At 37.9% G+C, this 21644-nt stretch overlaps 2 protein-coding genes across 5 annotated transcripts in view; one reads left to right on the top strand and one right to left on the bottom strand.

The window, feature by feature from the left end:
* Nucleotides 2660-18882, top strand: OSGEPL1 (O-sialoglycoprotein endopeptidase like 1). 4 transcript variants are annotated; one of them, XR_001919790.1, is made up of 9 exons: nucleotides 2661-2865; nucleotides 4208-4448; nucleotides 8896-9283; nucleotides 10060-10264; nucleotides 10341-10489; nucleotides 11282-11412; nucleotides 11537-11608; nucleotides 14165-14348; nucleotides 17050-18882. XR_001919790.1 is itself a non-coding variant. In XM_018065560.1 (8 exons), the coding sequence occupies exons 2-8, from the start codon at nucleotides 4228-4230 to the stop codon at nucleotides 14244-14246; spliced, it is 1248 nt and encodes a 415-aa protein (XP_017921049.1). In that variant the 5' UTR covers nucleotides 2661-2865; nucleotides 4208-4227; the 3' UTR covers nucleotides 14247-14710. The 4 variants fall into 4 exon arrangements, 3 of the variants coding, with proteins under 3 accessions (XP_017921041.1, XP_017921049.1, XP_005675919.1); XM_018065560.1 differs by lacking the exon at nucleotides 17050-18882 and having other exon boundaries at nucleotides 14165-14710; XM_005675862.3 differs by lacking the exons at nucleotides 14165-14348; nucleotides 17050-18882 and adding an exon at nucleotides 13093-13245 and having other exon boundaries at nucleotides 2748-2865.
* Nucleotides 15952-21644, bottom strand: part of ANKAR (ankyrin and armadillo repeat containing) — a 52441-nt gene continuing 46748 nt past the window's right edge. The window contains exons 20-22 of the mRNA XM_018065546.1: nucleotides 20213-20409; nucleotides 17535-17581; nucleotides 15952-16223 (exon numbers count right to left, since the gene is read on the bottom strand). Coding sequence (XP_017921035.1) covers nucleotides 15976-16223; nucleotides 17535-17581; nucleotides 20213-20409 — 492 coding nt within the window. The 3' untranslated portion in view covers nucleotides 15952-15975. The remainder of the gene's footprint in view (nucleotides 16224-17534; nucleotides 17582-20212; nucleotides 20410-21644) is intronic.

Here is a 21644-nt window from a genome sequence, read left to right as displayed (position 1 = left end):
GAACCCAGAGATGGAACCTGTGTCTCATGTCTCCTGTCTGAGCCACCAGGGAAGCTGTGATGAAAGAATGTTCCACATCAAAAAAGATATTTGTTAGCAAATAAAGGCAAATGACTTTTTTTTTTTTAGCACAATTCAACCTATGAAGAACATAAGACAGGTATGTGACTCAAGTGGAAAGGGGTGCATCAAGCCTGAAATATTAGCCATTAAAAGCACCAAACTCATTTCTATTGCTTCCATTCCATTATGCCAAACAATCTGGTTATAATTTGGATCTGGCTTTCATTGTAATTTGATCAACACAGAAAAGGTAAGGATCAGCAGGCTCTAGGATCAGCTATCCTAGACCCTTCATCATTTCTCTTAATACATTAGTACTATGGTTTTTACATAGCAGTTTATTAGCAAATTGTGTGACTCAGCACTCCAGAGTCCAATCACTTCTAGACCTGATAAACTGATTTCAACCCTAAAAAAGAATCAGATGTTGAAACCCAAAAAGCACACTATGGTCCTGCTAAACTGGATAAATCTGTGGCAAGTTGTCCCCTTCCCCAAGTGACTCTCCTCTCTTAATGCACATTTTCCATAATGCTTAACTGTAATTGCCTATTATCAGACCTATGGGGCTTCCCTGGTAGCTCAGTGGTAAAGAATCTGCCTGCCAATGCAGGAGATGCCAGTTCAATCCCTGGGTTGGAAGATATGCTAGAGTACGAAATGGCAACCCACTCACAGTATTCTCACCTGGAAAATTCCATGGACAGAGGAGCCTCACAGGCCATGGGTCTCAGAGTCGGACACAACTGAGCATGCACATACGTTAGACTCCATTCCTTGAAAATAGAAAATGGATATTTTATCTTTTATCCTTAACAACTGGTAAACTGACTAGAAAAAGGAAAGAACCCAATAAAGATGTGATATGTGAAAATCCAATTTAGTATGACATAATTAATAAAAATTCTTCTATATAAAGTTTTCCTCTAAAGTTTACAAGTGGAAAGCTAAGCAATACCAGAGAATGTGAACATACTTATAATTCCAAACTCAATTCATGTTGCAGTTACAGTGGTTAGGCCATGTTTTCTTGAGAATGCCCATGAGAGTGGCATTCAAACCATATAATGTGATCTGCGTGAAAGCCCAGACAAGCCCCAGAGAGCGTACGTCTTTCCCCCAATAACTTCTCCAGTATAATAAAGAATATGGAAGAATTATACTTTCACTTGCCAAATATCTAGGACTGGTGTAAGTGCCATTCTTTCCACTACCCATATTCTTCCTGTTGTTGTTCAGTCTAAGTCATGTCCAACTCTGCTACCCTATGGACTATAGCCTACCAGGCTCCTCTCTCCACAGGATTTTCCAGACAATACTGGGGTGGGTAGCCATATTCTTCTCCAGGGCATCTTCCCAACCCAGGGATCGAACCTGCATCTCTTACCTTGAGATGAGGAGCCACTGAGCCACCAGGGAAGCCCCAAATTCCTTCCTAACGTCCTTAAGTTCCGCTCTTGCACCTAATGCAGCATTCAGACTCGACAGAAGAGTACCCAGATAAGGAGTGCCATAATAAGGTATCTATTGATACAACCAAACACAGCAGTGATAACTCTGACAACACAGGAGAGCATTGGGATAATGTAATTCAAGCTGCAAGAAAAACACCACCAGATGTGAACGATTTTATGTTCAGCATAGATCCCAGTGTATAAGAGAAAGTAATTCCTGGCCTATCATATGCAATCAGGATGACATTATTCTTTAACCTTTAGGTCTTAATTTTTCTTTTTTCCTCTTTTTGGGTCAACAACACATCCTAGGGAAAATATGAGCTATTTAATGTTCTATCAGTTAAGAGAACAGACTCCAGGGCAGATGGCCTGACTTCTAATCCTAGTTCTGCATTTACTGTGTAACCTGCAAATCACCCAAACTCTGTTCTCCAGTTGTCTCATATGTAAAATGAGGACAGTAACTACGTCATGGGGTTGTTATGAGGATTAAATAAATCTGCAACAGTGCCTAGCGCACAGTAAATGCCACTTTATTAATTATGTTTATTATTGTCATACATAAATGAAATTTTTGATAAACATTAAGTTCTACCTTAAAAATTCTTAGTAAATGCTGATAATAATAAATTTCATACCTGGTAATTATGAATTACATATCTGCCACTAGACCATAACTGTGACTTTCCCTACCTCATACCAAGACCTTCACACCAAGAAAGGCACAAACTTGTGCCAGCCCTGACCAGCTTTGAATTTATAAAGACCTTGCGGTAAAATCTTAATGCCTCGCAGGGAAGAAGAAAGAATAGATTCGGACAAAGCTATTCAAATGGTAATAAGTTCACTTACGAATAAAAACAAAAGAAGACTGAAGGAGGTTAAAGAATAGGAGTACATACTATGCTGAAGATTGCCTCCAGAGTAAGCAACAGTGGCATCCAAATTCCAGCCTAAGGCAAAAAAATTTTTTTTCTTTTACTGTAGCGTACGTAGTGTTTAGAACTAAATGCTACGTAGTCGAATCTGCGCTCTCGTAGTCGAATCTGTCTCCGCTGTATCAGTAGCCATGTGACCTTGCAGACGTCTTCTTACGTACAAGTCTGGGAGAATTGCTTGAGCGCACGCAGAGCATTTAGGGAAAAGACAGCCTTTGCGATGGTACTTATTCTGAGTGACGCCCTCGGGGAAACAGCTCCTGACCCTGGCGACGGGACGAGGGCCCCGTGTTCATGACATCACTTCCGGGGTGGCAAGTTCAGGCTTTCCTGCGCCTGGTAAAGGGCATTCAATCGGCTTTGCACGGGAAGGAGATGAGTACTAGCTACTAACGTTGACGAGTAAGGTGGGTGAGATAGTTCAGCCCTCTTCTCTCTGTTGCTTTCGCGCGGCTAGAAGAGCGGTTCCGGTTAGAATCCCCCGCTTCTTAGAGCAGAGACCAGCGCGGGCCAAGTCCCCAGACAGACCAGATTCATTTGGGACCCAGCTTGGCTCCAACGAGAAGGGCTTCGCACAAGCTTCCTTGGCTGGATTTAGTGACTGTAAATCTAAGTTTTCATGGCGCGTGTGTTGGGACTGCATCCTCTGCAGCTGTCCTCTGTGAATAGGTCGCTCATCTCCAATCCCTGGACGCCCCCCTGCTCCTGTGGAACAGTAAACGTTCCAATATTTGCTCCCCACCCTCTATTTTGTCCACTAGTGTGATAGAGAAAGAATCTACTAAATCTCTAGAAGGTTCTAGAACAAGGTGATTTGGGAGACATGAGATTAGATACTTGGCAGTGTGAAAAAAACAAAGTGCTTTAATGATGGACAGCTGTTATTGGAGAGAAGAGGATTTGGGGAGATCTCTGTTGGTGGCTCACTGATAAAGAATCCCTGAGTGGAAAAGATCCCCTGGAGGGAAAAATGGCAAGCCACTCCAGTATTCTTATCTGAAAAATCCCATGGACAGAGGAGCCTGGCAGGCCACAGCCCATAGGGTCGCAAAGAGACACAACTGAGCACGCACACTAGTAGGATAAACCTGTGGCAAAATGGAGATTTAATTCGAAAAATTGCAATTAATAGATAAAATAGGTATTAGGTTATGGTCATTTTAGTTGAGGTGTTCTTTTAAGATGAGCTTAATGAGAACGCTTGTGTCTAAACTTACACGCCTGAATCTTACTGTGTATTTAATGCGAACTCTTGTTTTTCAACCACGCGATTAAATTTTTCGTTTGAAAGATGTTTCCAGGAAACGGGATGCATTAATTTTCATTAGTTTTGCTTTGCCTTTATTGTTTTGACTTTTTAAAACAACAATTTGTCTTAATGTTGGCTATAAAAAATAAATAGCACTTTTGAAGGGATTATGTAACTATTGTACTGTAATATTAGTTCTTTTATAAAGAATAATCGTTTGCTAAGAGCAGCATACAAGTATTAGTAATACAGAAATTTTATATATAATTTTATGTCTATATAATGTTCTCCTTAACAGAGCATTATATTAATTCATAATTATTTATATTAACAGTTTCTTACAGCCTTTAAAATATTGTGCTAACTTTTAACAAAACTTTACTAAATTTTTATAAAACTATATATTGAAAAATAAACCAAGTTTTCAGGAATTTTGCTTTACTGAAAGGGCTAGTGGCAAATGTCAGGTCCAAATAATAGTTTGTTTCTTTCTCCTCTAGGAATTACCCGTACAGTAAATATGCTAATATTGAATAAGACAGCAGGAGTCTTTTTTAAACCATCAAGAAGGAAAATTTATGAATTTTTAGGAGGTTTTCATTTTCATACTGGAAAACTATTTCTTCATAAACTAGTATTGGGAATTGAAACCAGTTGTGATGATACAGCAGCTGCTGTAGTGGATGAAGCTGGAAATGTTTTGGGAGAAGCAATACATTCCCAAACTGAAGTTCATTTAAAGTGAGTAGGCATTATCTTGGTAGTTTCCACTTTTTTTGAAAAATAAAATGAAATAAAATCTTAATTTATTACATATAAAATGCAAATTTTAGGATCTAATTTCTTCTTTTGTGCAGAAGTCTTAAGAACCTCCACAGTAACTTCCTGACCTTAGCTAATCCTGTTGCCAAAAAGAAACAAACTTCGGTGTTTCTTGAATTCCCATGAATTCCCATGGCTGATTCATGAATTAGCCATGAATTCCCTTCAGCAATGCCATTTCCTTTTGTCCAGCTGTATGTTTCGTGGTCTCCACTGAACTCCTAGGAAAGTATGACCTGACCTACAGCCTGTGTTAATCACTGAAAAAGAAAATCCTATATCCACAAATATAAATATATATATATGTCACGTCGATACTTAATAATATACCGTTGTATTGAAACACAGAATGGTGCCAGGTTTATAACCTCAGCTGTTTCCAGAGGGCCCCCAGGCAGATTGCATAAACAAATGGGCTGGGAATAATGTAGAAAATAACTGTAGGAGGTCTACTCCGCTCCAGCCAATTGTTGCCATACAGGAATGTAGGCCTTGTGTTATTTGATCATAAGAATTTTCAAGAGAATGGAAATCCAGAATGTTATGGTAATATCTCCCAAATTTTAAAAATTAGTCGGTAACGCCAACTTACTAAAATACTGTGCAGTACAACTACGCCTTCAAGCCATTGATTTCCAGCGTCTGAGTAGTGGAAAAGGCTGGCGTTTTGAGACCATAAACTTGTATTTGAATCATGAATTAGCAGTCGGTATTGGCTCTGACTTTGGAAAGTTCCTTATCCTCTCTGAATCTGTTTTATTTTATTTTTTTTTAATTGGAGGATAATTGCTTTACAATGTTGCATTCTGTTCTGCCACACACCACCACGAATCAACCTAGAGTATACATATGTCCCCTCTCCCTTGAATCTCCCTCCCACCCCTGCCCCTATCCTACCCCTTTAGGTTGTCACAGAGCACCAGGTTGAGCTCCCTGTGTTATAGACAGCAGCTTCCTCCTAGCTGTCTGTTTTACACATGGTAATATGCTTCAGTGTTAGTCTCTCAATTTGTCCCACTCTCTCCTTCCCCTGCTGTGTTCCCAAGTCTCTTCTCTATGCCTGTGTCTCTATTCCTGCCCGTTAATAGGTTCATCAGTACCGTTTTTCTAGATTCTGTATATATGTGATTATATAAATATTTGTTTTTCTGTGACTGCTTAACAGGCTTTAGGTTCATCCACCTCACTAGAACTGACTCAAATCCATTCCTTTTTATGGCTGAGTAATGTTCCACTGTATATGTATGTGTGTGTGCACGCGTGTATACTGTGTATACCACAACTTCTTTATCCCTTCATCAGTCAATGGACATCTAGGTGGCTTCTGATTCTGTTTTCACATCCATAAAATAGGAAAGATAATACCTGCCTTACGGGATTGTGGGTTGCATGATACTTAGAACAACAGAATACTATAATTAGAAATAGTATACTTGAAGAGGCAGAGTAGGCCTCTAATGGTTATGTATTATATGAAAGCGGCTGTGGTGGGCCTCAATAAGGCGCAGTGAAATACTAGCAAGTCCTTGCCTCCAAGAAGCTTAACCTAATCTTTGAGACATTATATATAGAACTACAGGGACAGTTAGCAGTGCAAGGCAGCATAAAGTAAGCATCACAGAAGTAGTACAGATAATAACTCACTACCATACCTCAGTTTCACAATCCTTTTACTATTTTGGGGTTATTGGACCTCTGAACAAAGGAATGTTAACTGCACAGAAAAGCCTCCCCTGACCACTTTATCTGAATTAGGTACTCCCACCCCGTTTATTCTGTATCATCATGTCCTGGTTATTTTCATAATAGTTCTTTTCATAATTTTTATGTTTACTTACGTACAGTGTTTCCCCCAAATAGACTAAGCTCCAAGGTGATGGAGGCTGCGTCTGTATTAATCACTACACTGTGCCCAGTGGCCGGCACAACACTTGACATGTTGCACGGGTCAGTGGCCTTGAGAGACAGATAGGCCTTCAGTGAATGGAGATGGAAAGACTGTTGTAGACTGAGATAGTCTCATTGGCAAAGGCAAAGAAGTGAGAAAGTGCTGGACCAAAAAAACCTTTCAGTTTAGCTAGGGTGTAAGTCACGTGAGAAGAATATACAAGCTGTTTGATACCAGCTCATCTCAGCATGTATTGAACACCTACAATTGCAAGGCAGCCTCTGAGGCACTGTGGGTACAAATATATGATTTTTTTTCCTCTGAGCAACTTATCATATAAAAGGTTTAGATTCTGAGTCAGCCACTGACTAGCTTGGAGACCTTGCACCATTTTCTGTGACTCAATGTCCCTATCTGTGGAATGGGGATAATAATGGCTCCTCGCTCATAATATTGTTGTGAAGATTAAATGTGAATTCTTTTAAAGTATATAATGTAGTTCTTGTCAAATAGGAAGGGCTGCAAAAAACCCCATCAATTACTGGTAACAATAGTACTTCTCTTTCTGTTGTATGTTAGTGAAGAAGACAAAGAGGCGAACAGGTTGTTGTAAAACAGCATATAAAGTGAAGTAATAGAGGTCTGCTCTGGAGAGGAGTTCCTTTCTTCCAAGCCAGAGACCTGGAGGACAATCTTGACTTGTCCCTCACCACTCTGTACCCAAATCAGTCATCCGGTCATGGTAAATCTACCTTCCAAATACGGAAACTTTCCTTTCCCTTTTCTCAGACTTAATTCAAACCCTTATTGTTTCTTGTCTGAACTCCTGGCTCTAGCCTTGAGGCTAAATGGTTTCCATGCCTCTTTATTAGCTTTATTCTTTAATCATCCATTTTCCATACTGTCTAAAAATTATTTGATTATTAATTTACTTGTAGCAATCATTGTTAATTCTTTGAGAATAAAGCCATTGTGTTTTTCATCTCTTTCATCTCTGAGGCTTAGCATAATCCTTAAAATACATAGAAGAGGCACAGAAAGAAGGGAAGTGTAGGCAAGTGGGGGAAGGAAGAAATACATAGAAGGGAGAGGATTTGGATTTAAAGTCTCCCATATTCCAGTCATCACTGCTTTTTTTTCTGGCAACACAGTATAGTACAACTCCAAGGATCGGATAAAGTATCTGGAGAAGTATAGTTAGAAGACTTTGAACAGAGTGACTTAATGAGTGAGGGCTTTTTGACATTGCTGGTGACAGTCAAACAGCCTGACCTCACCAGTACTTATAAACTTAATTAAATGTGGAAAGTGAGGAAAAGGAAGGAGATAAAGATGAGCCTTGAAACCTAAGCAGTTCGGAGGTTATTGATGCCATCAACAGAATTGAGGAATATAGAAGAAAAAGTAGCTTTAAAGAATTAAGGAAAATTGTATTACAATATGAATGTGTTGAAATAAGGTAATTCCTCTTAAATAGCTCCCTCATTGACTGACACATACATATTTCAACTATTAAATAAATCATTGAATGCCGTTTGTATAGAACCTGCAGATCTTACAGCATCAAATCATCAAACAGTTGAAGTTCTCTTTTTGAGAGTAGAGGTATGTCTTGCAGACCCTCCACATTTTTGCTCTGCCTTCTGATCAGTCACATGCTGGCAGTTTTTTGCTAACAACCTTTGCCTTCTAATTCTTTACTCTTGACATTTGCAGTGATAGTCCACTGCTTGTCCTACATGGACCCAAAATCAAAATTGGATTCTTGGATCAAGATTGGATTCCCAGACTTTATTTCAGGATTGCAGGCTGTCTACTGTCCTACCATGAGCTCAAGTGCAGTGTGTTTAAAAATAAACTCGTCTTCATCACAAAACTGTCTTCGTGTTTCTGTTAGGATTTCTTTTCTCCCAATCATTCCGGCTCAGGATTTACCTTTGATGGCTTGGTTCCCCCTTCCCCTGATACCCAGTTAAAATTATTACAGTTTTCGGTTCTTGGTCCCTTTCCATTCTCATGATCACTCAGTTTAAGATGTAATAACCTTACACAAATACCTTTGCAATAACCTCTTTAAAAATCTTCCTGCCTGCATATAGATTCCTTCCCCCAAAATCCTGATTTCCTTTCCTAAAACCCAATTTTATCCTGTCCTTTCCTTATTTAAGACATCTTCCTTAGAATGCGTCTCATTTTGGTGGTTTGATTTATCAAGAAATAAATCTGTGGGAGTTTGTTGTGTACAGTTTTGCAAAGTCAGCAACAGTAAATTCCATCCTTAATCATTGCATGTTGAGTTCTTATAAGGTACTACATATTATAAGGCACACATAATTAGAAAATCCTTGACTTACTGATGTTTTTAGCTATATAATGATAATTTGAAAACATGCCTTCAGCCATAGTACATACTTTTTCTTCCTCTATTTTTATAATCTTAAACTTATAAAAGTTGGGGTTTTTTTGTGTGTCTTTCAGAACAGGTGGGATTATTCCTCCAGTAGCTCAACAGCTTCATAGAGAAAATATTCAACGCATAGTACAAGAAGCTCTCTCTGCCAGTGACGTCTCTCCAAGTGAACTCTCAGCAATTGCAACTACCGTAAAGCCAGGACTTGCTTTAAGCTTGGGCGTAGGTTTATCATTTAGCTTACAACTGGTAGACCAGTTTAAAAAGCCCTTCATTCCCATTCATCACATGGAGGCTCATGCACTTACTATTAGGTTAACAAATAAGGTAGAATTTCCATTTTTAGTTCTTTTGATTTCTGGAGGTCATTGTCTTTTGGCATTAGTTAGAGGAGTTTCAGATTTTCTTCTTCTTGGAAAGTCTTTGGACATAGCACCAGGCGACATGCTTGACAAGGTAATTATTTAAGAATTAACATCTCCATTCTTTTTTGTTAGGTGTCTGTTTCAGCTAAATAGTAATAGATGAACTATCACTATTCATCTAAATATTTCTGGATAATATTAAACTGAAAATATTATGTGAGCAAAACAAAAAGAGTAGTGTATGATTTTATGAAAGATTCCTTCTTACCCATTCTGAATAAGATGATATGAGGTTTACATCAGTATATAAAGGCTCTAATAGTTTGCATATATTACATTTATGGTTTTAGTCAAATAACATGAAAGAAAGTGCTTTGTGAAGTGTAATGTGCCTTTTAAAACTGAAACGAGGATATATAAAATGACATGACATTAAAGATGCACGATGTTTTATTATTAAATGTTATCATTGCTGATACCACTGACAAGCAGATTTATTCTCCTTTGTTTTAGCATTCGAAAAATGACTTCCTTATATAAAAAACCTGCTTCTATCAAGCTGAAATTCAAAAGAAATAGGGCAGGTTCTTATTCTGAAGTTTATAATTGAGCAGTCATTGTCATTTTCAAACCTATTTTCCATCCCCAATAAAAGGGCAAAAGTAGATAGGAAGGCAGTGATTGGCCACTATTGATCACTTGTCAGAAGGAGCAAGATGTCTGTCTTGACCGACCACCAGATATAGTCCTTAGTTGTAGAAGTATAGCATGTCTTATTCATCCAGGGTAAAAATCATTTCCTTTGTATCTTGGTTTCAGAATGTATAGTTTCATGATGTTACAAAATTTTTTGTTTGTTTTTGGTAGGTAGCAAGAAGACTTTGCTTAATAAAACATCCAGAGTGCTCCACCATGAGTGGCGGGAAGGCTATAGAACATTTGGCCAAACAGGGAAATAGATTGCATTTTGATTTCCAACCTCCCATGCAACGTGCTAAAAATTGTGATTTTTCTTTTTCTGGACTTCAACATGTTATTGATAAGATGATAATGCAAAAGGAAAAAGAGGAAGGTATATTTGTAATTAGTAAAGTTGGACTGATAAGTAACACTGGATGGTACCTAAAAATACCTGCTCATTCCTGCAGGTATTGAGCAGGGGCAGATCCTGTCTTCAGCTGCAGACATTGCTGCTGCAGTCCAGCACACCGTAGCCTGCCACGTTGCAAAAAGAACACATCGCGCTATTCTGTTCTGCAAGCAGAGAGGCTTGTTACATCAAAGTAACGCAGTACTGGTAAGCCTTGTCAGAGAGTAGCAGTAATCCTTTACAGTGTGTTCCTTTCCTTTCCAGAGCTTAATTGACCATAAGCGTAGGATGAAAAGATCTTTATGCCATATGTTGTCCCTGACAGTAAGAGATTATGTAGAATAGAAACTAACAGCCATTTCTTGTACAGGTGTGGCTCTTATAGGACATCCGCACAGCATGTGTGGCAAAAATGTCCAAGGCTGCATCTTACTGAATTTAAAAGAGTGTTTACAGTATGAAACAAAATGGAGTATAACTGCTATCGTTGTTCTAGAAAAATGGACTGTTTCCTTCAAATTTATGTTCCTTTGATGAAATCCCTTTAAATGTGCTTAAAAGGCTTGATAAATTTCCTGTGTCACTGTATCTTAAACTTCATCCTTTTGAAAATTGTAAAGTGGGACAGTATTTAAACAGTAGGTTCACAAAATGGAATATTAGACAAATATCAAAGGTAATAGTTTAAGAATTATGTAGTAAAATTTAAAAAATGCTTATAAGCAAAAACTACAGGGTCTAAAATACTGTATAATGATTGTACTGTGAGGAAGGGGTTAGAAGAAAATGTACAGAAATGATAGTGATCATATGGTAATATTGAAGTTTTTTTTTTCTTTTCCAAATGTTTATTATATACATATACTACTTAATCATTTACCCACCTACCAAAATGTGATATTGTCTTATTGTTTAATGCCGGTATTTTCCCTAGGTTTAGCTCACAGCTTACCTCATATTCATGTGTGATATTTGTTCACTTTGGTTGAACTTTTTCAGGTTGTATCTGGAGGCGTCGCAAGTAACTTATATATCCGAAAAGCTCTGGAAATTGTGACAAACGCAACACAGTGCACTTTGCTGTGTCCTCCCCCCAGACTCTGCACTGACAACGGTGTTATGATTGCGTGGTAAGCCACAGGGTATTAGTGGCTCACTCAGAATTATGTAGATACTAATTGCTATTTCATCATGCTAAATTTTCTTCCTTTAAATCTTCGGCTAGTTATTTTATTTTTAATGCTTCTTATTTAGGAATGGTGTTGAAAGACTACGTGCTGGCTTGGGCATTTTACACAACACAGAAGGCATCCGCTACGAACCAAAGTACGTGGTACCATTCATAATCTCTGTGCAGCTGTACCATAAAAATCAAAGCCTGAATTTTGCTTTTACAGTTAAGGTTTTCATTGACATTCTAGTGGTACTTGAAGAAAGATTATATTAATTTTTTTTCTTCTAACCTAGGTGGTAGATAACTTACAGGAAATATTTTTGTTATAGCAAGAAATTAAACAAATGTTGGCCAATTATAGGTTAGAAACACGGAGTAGGTAAGGATGATGAATGCTTTCGTTTGGGACCAGAATGGAAACCATGTCCGTGACCTGGACTTCTGCAGCGTCAGGACCATCTCAGCACCAATTGCCATGCTGAAAATAACAGAAACATGCAAAAAGTATTCAGGTGTGAGACGGGGTTGTGAGTATACATCTCCACAGGATGCTGAGAAAGTGCCAAAAGATGGTTTATTTTCTGCAGTCCTTGGATTTCCCGTCCCAAATTGAAGTTCCTCGGAGTAGCACAGTTTTTCAATTTGTTATCAAGTTCTGGTCTAAGTTAATTCTGGAATAGTAAAAATAGTAAAGCATGATTATATTTCATAATCTAACGTAATTCTGTTTTAGTATTGTTTCATCTGCCGTTTTAAAACTTGTCAGCATGTTAGTATGTAACTGTCAGCCACGTGAACCGTAGACTATTAAAGCTGATCATAAATGGACAGATTTTAGTTAGTAGTGACAAAAAGAATCCCTTTAGTTGATGGCCTAGCCTCAGGTGGAATTCACCATCTGACCCAACACAGCCTTCTTGTGGCAGTGTTGAGGCTGGAGATGATGGCTTTTAGGTTGGGGTCCAACTGAAGTCTAGCATATGCTAAACACGTAAAAAAAGCAGAAATCTGAGGCCAAAGTTATTTACTAAGGAAGAACAGAGGAAGAGGGTAGGATCTAAAGCCTCTCCTGCCGCCAGTGACAAAGGAACATAGAACGGAACGAGCCTGCTTTTGAAACCTCAGAGGAGAGCTGGTGGAAACCTGGTGAATTTCTGAAGTAGGAATGGATAGTTTAGCTGTATGGTAAACTTTTTAGCCTTTTAGCTTTGTAGAGCATAGAGCATTTTTTGTAATTTTTTTGTTTCAGCTTTTAAGTTATTTACAGTATTTGAGAGCAGTAGAACTCTTTCAAAAACATCTCAACCCCAAACTCACTAAATTGTGTATATTAAATATGTATAGTTTTTAACATGTCAATTATACCTCAAAGAGATTTATTTGTGCATTTTTCTTCTTTTAGAATAATGAAAGAGGTTTTAAAATACTGCCAAATTTAGGTTTCCAGTCTTCCTTTACGTGTTTTGCTAGTTTGAGGTTCCACTCTATATGTATTCAAGAACCACCATCACATATGATAGTTACACACTAGATGCATATATTTTTTGTCAGAATTCTAAACAAATAGTTTGCAGAAGTAGTAACAGATCAGTTAGCAAGTATTTGAAATAATGTGATTTGTCTGGTTTTGATGCAGATGTCCTCTTGGAGTAGATATATCAAAAGAAGTTGGAGAAGCTGCTATAAAAGTGCCACGATTAAAAATGAAGATTTGATTTTTGCTTAAAAAATCCCTAAAGGTTTTTATTTTTTTGTATATAAAATATATAATATTCATTGTTCATCAAGACTTTCTTGTTATTACTTTTCTTATGTTTGATGTTTAACCTGCTCTTCTGAGAGACAACAGTAATAGTCTTACAAGAGAGTATAGCGGTTTGGTTTTTCTATTATCAAAAACCAAAATAAAACATCTTGTGAGGAAAATAATACACTGATATTGGCAGGTGAAAAGAAAAATCTTGGGAAAAATTGTAGCAGTTCTGCTAACTCATGGCCCCATGTTAACACAGGCATAGATCTTTTCCCATCTCTCTCATATCAGAATAGTATAAGTTCCTATGGAAACATTACACTGACTTTTCTAGTGAGACAGCAATGTTTGAAAGGCGATGGCACCCCACTCCAGTACTCTTGCCTGGAAAATCTCATGGGCGGAGGAGGCTGGTAGGCTGCAATCCATGGGGTCGCTGAGTCGGACATGACTGAGTGACTTCCCTTTCACTTTTCACTTTCATGCACTGGAGAAGGAAATGGCAACCCACTCCAGTGTTTTTGCCTGGAGAATCCCAGGGACGGGGGAGCCTGGTGGGCTGCCGTCTATGGGGTCGCACAGAGTCGGACATGACTAAAGCGACTTACAGAATTCTAGGACAAAACAAAAGGAGACTTTCTGTAATAGAATGTAAGTTAATAATTATAAAAATATATATTAGTAAGTATCTTCTCTGGAGCAAATGGGATTTCTATACATTTCTTAAGATCCATCTGAGATTTTTAAAAATATGACATGCAAGTAATCCCTCAAGGGTGTATTGTGCTTTTTAGTTGGCCACATATATTAACATTCTCTATTTCAGAAAGTATATTTAATCAGTGAAAATACATGAGATGAAAAAGGTTTGGTTTTTTGGTTTTTTGATAATGTCCTTTGAATCTGAACTTTTACTGCAGATATCACAACAGTTCATGACTTTTTTTCTGCCCAGATTAAAGGAACTGAATGTACTGTCCTTTGAATATAAGGATGATGCCACCATCTGTTCAATGTCCTTTGAGAGGTTTTGCTAGTAGAGATCTATGTTACACCATCCATAACTGGATCAAGTTGTTAAAATCCATAGGGTCACAAAGAGTCAGACACAACTGAAGCGACTTAACGTGCGTGCACAGGTAAGAGGCAGGTGATTTGATGAATTGAGACCTTTCTCATTTTACATATAATTTTTAAAAATAAAAAGAAAATGCAAAGTAATAAAAATAATCTTTATTTTGGCCCTGTACTTAAAGAGAAATACTGTAAAGTTTTAAACATGGTAGGATGGTCTGTCTAGGCCAAGATACTCAGGAAATGCCTAAGTTATTGAATGCAATAATGATCCTCAACTTTGAAGCCACCTGAATCTAGTGACAAAATTCAAAATTTGCTTCTAAAGGCTTTTTTTTTTTTTAAGGTCTACAGAGGCTTAATGTTTCGTTGATGTGAGTTCTTAACAATGCTGAATAAATGATACTGGTTTTTATCATTTGAATTATTTATCCCTTTCTAGTATAAAATTCTCCCCAGATTTTTCCCTGGAATTCCTGTATTTTAGTCCCTCCACCAGGAAGTTGTGACTCTGGACTGTTAAGATAATTTAGAATTGAATTTGGAGATTAAGGAAGTCTCTTGTGGCTCAGAGGTTAAAGCGTCTGCCTCCAGTGCGGGAGACCTGGGTTCGATCCCTAGGTCGGGAAGATCCCCTGGAGAAGGAAATGGCAACCCACTCCAGTATTCTTGCCTGGAAAATCCCCTGGACCGAGGAGCCTGGTAGGCTACAGTCCACGGGGTCGCAAAGAGTCGGACACGACTGAGCGACTTCACCTTCACCTTCACCTTATTGTAGAGTGGTTAAAAGCACAGGCTTTGGCCTGTGACACATAGAAAGCCCTAAGTACCTGTAGCCAATATCCCAATCACCATCATCATCATTGTTATGTGAAGGCATGTTGGAGAAAATAACTGCTGATTAACATACATGTTCCAGTGCAGACCAGATAGACGATAGAGACAGCTGAGCAAAGTGGACAAAGAAAAAGCAGTGCTCTGAAGGACTCGCTGAAACCCAGTTAGCTTTTATGTCAGATCTGTTTGGTGCTGTAAAATATGAGAAGCAAACATACATCAAAGCTTGCACCTACTGGAAACAGTACTCTTTGGGCAAAGACATCCTGTGACTCTAAGCCACAGAGAATATCATCTATTCCAGCTGCAAACCAAGGATACTCTGTAGGTATGGAGTCTGGTCAAAAGTGGTGGCCATACTTTTTAGCCATGCTTTTATGCTTGATAGGAAGTGATTTCAGATTTTTTTCAATGTTTTTAAATGTATACATTTCAGATTTTTAGAAGGCTCATGCATCTGTGGTATCTATCATTTAATGTCTTATGGTAGCACAATGAGTGTTAACATGTAGGCTACTTTGAATCAGACCTTTTTAGCCCAGCATACCAATTTAAAAACTCTTTGTAACATTTGATTATATATATATATATATACACACTAATTGTGTCACTTGTGTCAGCTGGTTAATGGTTTTAGGTGCAGGCATTCTTTTATAGAAAATGCTACTTAATCTTTGAAGCCATATATCAGACCTGATGTTAAATTCCAGTAGACATGCTAAGGAAATTTTGTTAAACATCAATATCAAGAATTTGCATTCAAAAAGATTATTCAGTTATGTATATTTTAGCACAGTTGAAAATAAACAATTTTACAAGATTGCTCAGGAATCCTTTCACACTAAAATGCTTTTATTAGCCTTCTCCAGGCTCCGGATTAGCTTTCTGTACATGTTTCCCAAGTTGGTTCAAAAGCACTATTCTTGGTCTTGATACTGTTATGATATCTGATGAAATTGCAGATGAAAAGGAAAAAATATTATGAGAAACAGTAGTCTTTTTTGTTGTTTTGAAGAGTCCCATGAAGTTAGTTACAGGAGGTATAAAAGTCAGAGAATCTCTTGGTTGAACTTTTGGTTTTAATTTTCTTCGGTGCTCTTTCCCTAAAAAGGAAAGAGCCATAATTAACTGTCTCTTAAGCCTAAGAGCCCTAGGAGTAGTCTCATTGCTTTTAATTCTATATATTTCTGTTTCTTCACATCGCTGAAACATACTAAGAGGGCAGATCAGTAGCTTCCAGACTTTGAGATGCTGGAATGCAAAAATCTGTGGAGATCAATATATGTTGCAAACTTTTTATCATGCCAGGTTGGCACTAATGAAAGAACAAATGCCAGCTACTTTAAACATCATTTTGGAAAAGAAGGGATATTTTCATGTCAAAAGAAGGTGTAAAAGCCATTATCTTAGAATGGAGGACTTTACTTGAATGAAATTAACTTTATTAGACACCTAGTTGTCCTTTTTCCTTTTTGTCGTATGTTATCACAAACCTGGTCTGGACTTTGCAGACCATTACTGGAATACATATTATTCAGAAGCCAATTTTAAAATGAAGGAATAATGGAACTAGCTTTATCCTTCTAGGTAAATTACTCTTGCACTAAAGAACTGATACAAAAACCAGACCGTACAGAAACCATTCTACTACCGATGATATTCAAAAATATAGCTTCCACACATCCCTACCTTCCCTCAGATACTCCCTGATAAATGAGGTTCTTCCCTGTCCTTTTCTTTTCCTATTCTCTGTCTTTGCATTTGTGACTCCAACAAAGTGATCTTGATTTCAGAAAATTCTGTCTTTGCTTTTACAGTGAGGTAATATACCATGTGGACTGATTTTGGGTCCTACACTAAGCACACATGATGAGGCACGAAGCATGTACATAAAGGCAGTATGTGATTTATTTTCTCTGTTACTAGTAGGAATTGGATACTAACATGATAAGATCTGGATTCTGATCTCACGGGCCTCGGCCACTCAGCCATCAACTCTATAAACTCATCTATCAACTCTATAAAACTGAACATAATATCAAGGGAAAGAATGTCATCTCTGCTGTAAGAACTTACAGGCAAGTGGTACATGAAACAGAGTAATAGCAAGATGGTAATTAAAGTCATACTGACATGTTGTTTCAATAATGACATTTCTATGCATGGCTTATGAGAAAACGCAGAGTAAGACAGGGATTTCTGTCAAACAACATAAGTGGGGAAGCCTTAAAAGGAATGATTAACACAGCACAGGCTTGTAAATGGGAAGATATTTTAGGTACGTAACACTAGAAAAGCAGAAGTTTACCGGGAAACATCTTTTGGTAGCCTCTACATTTTGAATTCTTAGAAATAAAGCAATTATAAAAGGTCTGAATAGAAAGTATCTCTGAGATAAAAGAAAAATCAATTACCTTTCTTAAAGACAGGAATTATGGATGGTCCTCCATTTTTTTCCAGACTGAAAGGAAAACACTTTTATCACAAAAACTAGAAATATATAAACACTTAATATGCCCAGGTACCATATTCAGTGCCTAGTGGTCTCATTTATACATGTTACCTGTACTAACTATGCATGTTACCTGTAAGTGCTTTATAGTCCATCAGTCATTTATTCACTTACCACCCAAAACGTGTGGAAGATTCAGTATGCTTGAAGTGAATAGGAAAAGTTTCATGGAAGAAGAGACACTTCAGCTAGGTTTTGAATAAAATAGGTCTTTAAATAGATGAGTTGGGGGAGGGTATTCCAGACATGGGGAACAGAAGATGAAAAATTACTGCAAAACAGCATGGCTTGTTCAAAGGGCACTAACTACTTAGGCTAGTGTGATCAGAATTAAAGTTATCTGGAAACTTTATTTTCAAAGTAATGTGGTGCTAATAAAGTATTTCAAGCTAAAGAATAACAAGGTATATCTAAGTTGATATGGTGTGGCTTTAATAGAAGTATTTTAATCATTATCCTGGACATGTAACATATAAATATGGTGTTACAAAATTTCCCTGGCAATAAAATGTAATTTTAAATATTAAATATTAAGACTGCTTATGACAGATGTGCTCCTGGTTAATTTGATGAGGAAGGAACATTTGCTTTTGTCAACTTGATGGATTGAAGACAGGCCCCCGTCTGTTCAATATGCCGACTTCGTGGCTGTAGGGTAACATGAAACTGGCTAGTACTTTAGGCTCAGATTATTTTCACATAGGGTCAGTTAACAGTACGATTTTGTCTACATACTTCAAAATTTACACATCCAAAAACTCTTCTAATCTGCCATTCTCGGGGCTGAATGAGGGTGTGGGAATAGAGAAGTGGTCTATACTCCAAAACAGTGCTGCCGTGACCCCAACCAAAATCAATCTACTTTATGTTTCCAGTAGTGGTATCAAGGAATATTTTGTGGAAATTAATAATCTTTTAGCACATTTCCCATAGTTTCATTTAAATAAAATTCCCTTGTAGGATTGTTATGAAAATTAAAGGGAATAGTCAATCTATATAAATACTGTAAGGAGAGTACGTAGAATTATTAGTTATGAGAGTAATTGTTATTTGTTTACCAGTTCTCCCTTACTTGGTAGTCATTCCCGTAAGTTTACTGATCACTTGTTATTGTTTATAATCCTGAAAATTGAGAGTTCACAACTCCAGGGGATGCCGTTCACCTCACAGTAACTGTAGATGGCAGTAAAGTGTACTGAGGAAGGAGTATCTTACTCTAATTCCCAAAAAGTTGCCATATGGGCTAGCTGTGGGAATGATTGTATAAAATAATACTTCCAATATTTAAATTAATTTTTTAAGTAAATATTATTTTAAACATTTTTTAAATTAAAAATTTTTACCCAGAAAATTAAAACAATTGTAATTTAGTTTTTCCTGGATTATATAAAATTAGATAATAAGTTTTGGGTATTCAATTTTTCAAAGAATTCAAATTAAAGTGACTGAAGATATACTCATTTTTCTCTATACTTAAAATTGATTTATAGAACCATGATACACTACTGGATTCTACTGTCTTCTATTATTATAGAGTTCATAATATATCTTGAGTAGTTCTGTTTCTTGTGTGTAAATAGCACTATTTGCAGAGACTTAATTCAGCTGTAATTAAAGAAGAGAAAATACGCCCATTGTAAGGAGATTCTCCTCTCCTCTCTTTTTACAGAAACTTAAGTTCATGGCAGAACTGCAACACTGAAGCAAAACCCTCTGAATAAATGCCTGGCAAACTTTGCCATAACTTTAGCCACTGGGTCTGATTAGCCCTGTTTATACCCTGTGAATTTGGCATAGCTTTGAATTAGGTGTAAAAGCCCCATTTGATGCCAAGGTCATAGTGGCATTCCTGGTTGCCTCAGAGCTCTCAGATGTACCCCAAACCTACCAAAGAATGACTTCCTGAATCACCCCACTAGGCTCCTCGGTCCATGGAATTCTCCAGGCAAGAATACTAGAGTCGGTGAGTGAGTGAAGTCGCTCAGTCGTGTCCGACTCTTTGCGACCCCATGGGCTGTAGCCTATCAGGCTCCTCTGCCCATCCAGGCAATAGTACTGGAGTGGATTGCCATTTCCTTCTCCAGGGGATCTTCCCAACCCAGGGATTGAACCCAGGTCTCCCACATTGTAGACAGACGCTTTACTGTCTGAGCCACCAGGGAGGTCCTTACTGGAGTCGGTAGCTATTCCCTTCTCCAGGGGATCTTCTTGACCCAGGGATTGACCCCCAGTCTCATGCATTGCAGGCAGATTCTTTACTCCTTTGAGCCACCAGGGAAGCCCAAACTGAATTTGGAGGCAACTAATCTTCCAAAACTTCTTGAAAGGGGATGAATAACCCTGACCAGACAGGACCCCCAAGATCAGTTGTATTCTTGTCTGCACTCTAAATTCTGTTGCTAAATTGGAATTAAAAAGAGGCTTTGGCAGTAGACATTTAGAATGAAGTCTTTCCTTTGTTATACAGTGCATAGATTCATATCAAGGATAGTTCCCTTTGTTTGATCTTCCTTAAACTAACTTCCTTAAAAATTCGTCTCAGTAATTTCACTACTGCCACTGCAAATATAGGAATAATACCTTAGGGAAGGAAGTCCCACTTTTTGTTGCATTTCAAATTCCTTTAAAAATGCTGGGTTTATACTTGCATCTCTGCTGATATAATTTGTTATACGAAGGAACTGATTAGGCTTATTCCTGCATTCCTTTAATAAGAGTCGGAAAGCATTTGCATTGTAAGTTAAGTAGCCAAGAGCACTGGAGCAAGCCATGCGAACCTAAGTGAAGAAGAAACAATTTCCCCTTAAACACTGAGCTTTGTTCTTAAAGTATCTAACCCAGTGTGCTCATTAAATATTCCATAGGAAATCTCTGTAGAGATCATACAGCAAATAGGTATGTCAGCTGATGGCAATTTATAGACAAAACATAGCCATATTTTTCGGGAGGCCTGTGAGTTGCCATTGATTTCAAGTAGTTGTTCTTAGTCCGGGCTGCATTTTGGAATCACCAGTAGTTAAAAAAAAAAAAAAAGCCCACCAACTAAATACAGTCTCTCTTAGTAGAATCTGGTGTTACATGTATTTTTTTAAGTGCCACAGGTGATTCTAACGGGCAGCCCAAGTAAGAACCTTTGAGTTTGAACTAAGGTAGTAGGTCTCGGTGTTCACTGTGAATTGGAATCACCTGGATAGCTATGAAAATCTTGTCTGTATTCCGCCCCCTAGAAACTGATTTAATTATTTTGGAGTTCAGAGAACTGAATATTGGGACTTTTCAAAACTGCACAGGTGATTATAATATAGGAAACTAGGTAAGAAACCAGAGCATAGAAGTAGGTTAAAAATAAGCCACCCAAGGAAGCAACTCAGTTATCCGCTGGCAAAGCCAAAGACACAAGCCCAAGTTCCAGGCCATGGGACTCCAGAAAAAGTAATCCTTCCTTTGCAGGAAATACTCTCTGCATTTCACTCTGAAGTAATTTGGTTGTTCATATAATAAAATACACCCCTGGGAAGTTCTTAGGAAAATCTCCTCGTGGTGGCATAAGAAACGTTGAAAAAATGAACATAAACCAAGCCCATGCAGGGTACCAGAAGGCTGACATATTGGTCGTTACTCTGACGTATGGCTTCTGTCTATGCCCCCAAATCTTCCCTGGCTTGCACAGCGGTCCTGGAGCAGCAGCCTCAGCTTCTGGGAACATGTTAGAAATGCAAGCTATAATGCTAACTCTACACCAGATATATTAGATCAGAAACTTTGGGAACGGAGGCCAGCAGTCTATGGTGTCACAAGTCCTCCAGGTGATACAGCCTTAAGGTTGGAGAAATACTGCCTTTCAGCCCTTCCAGGAAAAGAAACAGAAGCCACACACTATCATAGGCAACTGGGCTTCACACACCCTCACTCTTAGCTGTTGGGCGTAAGGAAAACGTTCCAATGGATTCCACTCTCACTCATTACAAATAATCACAGAAATGACTGAGTGACTTTAATTATAAAACATTTT

This window comes from Capra hircus, chromosome 2, assembly GCF_001704415.2.
Source record: "Capra hircus breed San Clemente chromosome 2, ASM170441v1, whole genome shotgun sequence".
Lineage (NCBI taxonomy): Eukaryota > Metazoa > Chordata > Mammalia > Artiodactyla > Bovidae > Capra > Capra hircus.
Note: the sequence above shows the minus strand (reverse complement) of the source record. Positions and strands in the feature narration are given on the sequence as shown.

What these genes read in the sequence shown, in the direction of transcription:
- OSGEPL1 (XM_018065552.1), top strand. Translation starts at nt 4,228, where the DNA reads ATGCTAATATTGAATAAGACAGCAGGAGTCTTTTTTAAACCATCAAGA. An exon ending in CAAACTGAAGTTCATTTAAA is followed by an intron (nt 4,449 to 8,895) that starts GTGAGTAGGCAT and finishes TGTGTCTTTCAG; the next exon opens with AACAGGTGGGATTATTCCTC. An exon ending in AACGGTGTTATGATTGCGTG is followed by an intron (nt 11,413 to 11,536) that starts GTAAGCCACAGG and finishes CTTCTTATTTAG; the next exon opens with GAATGGTGTTGAAAGACTAC.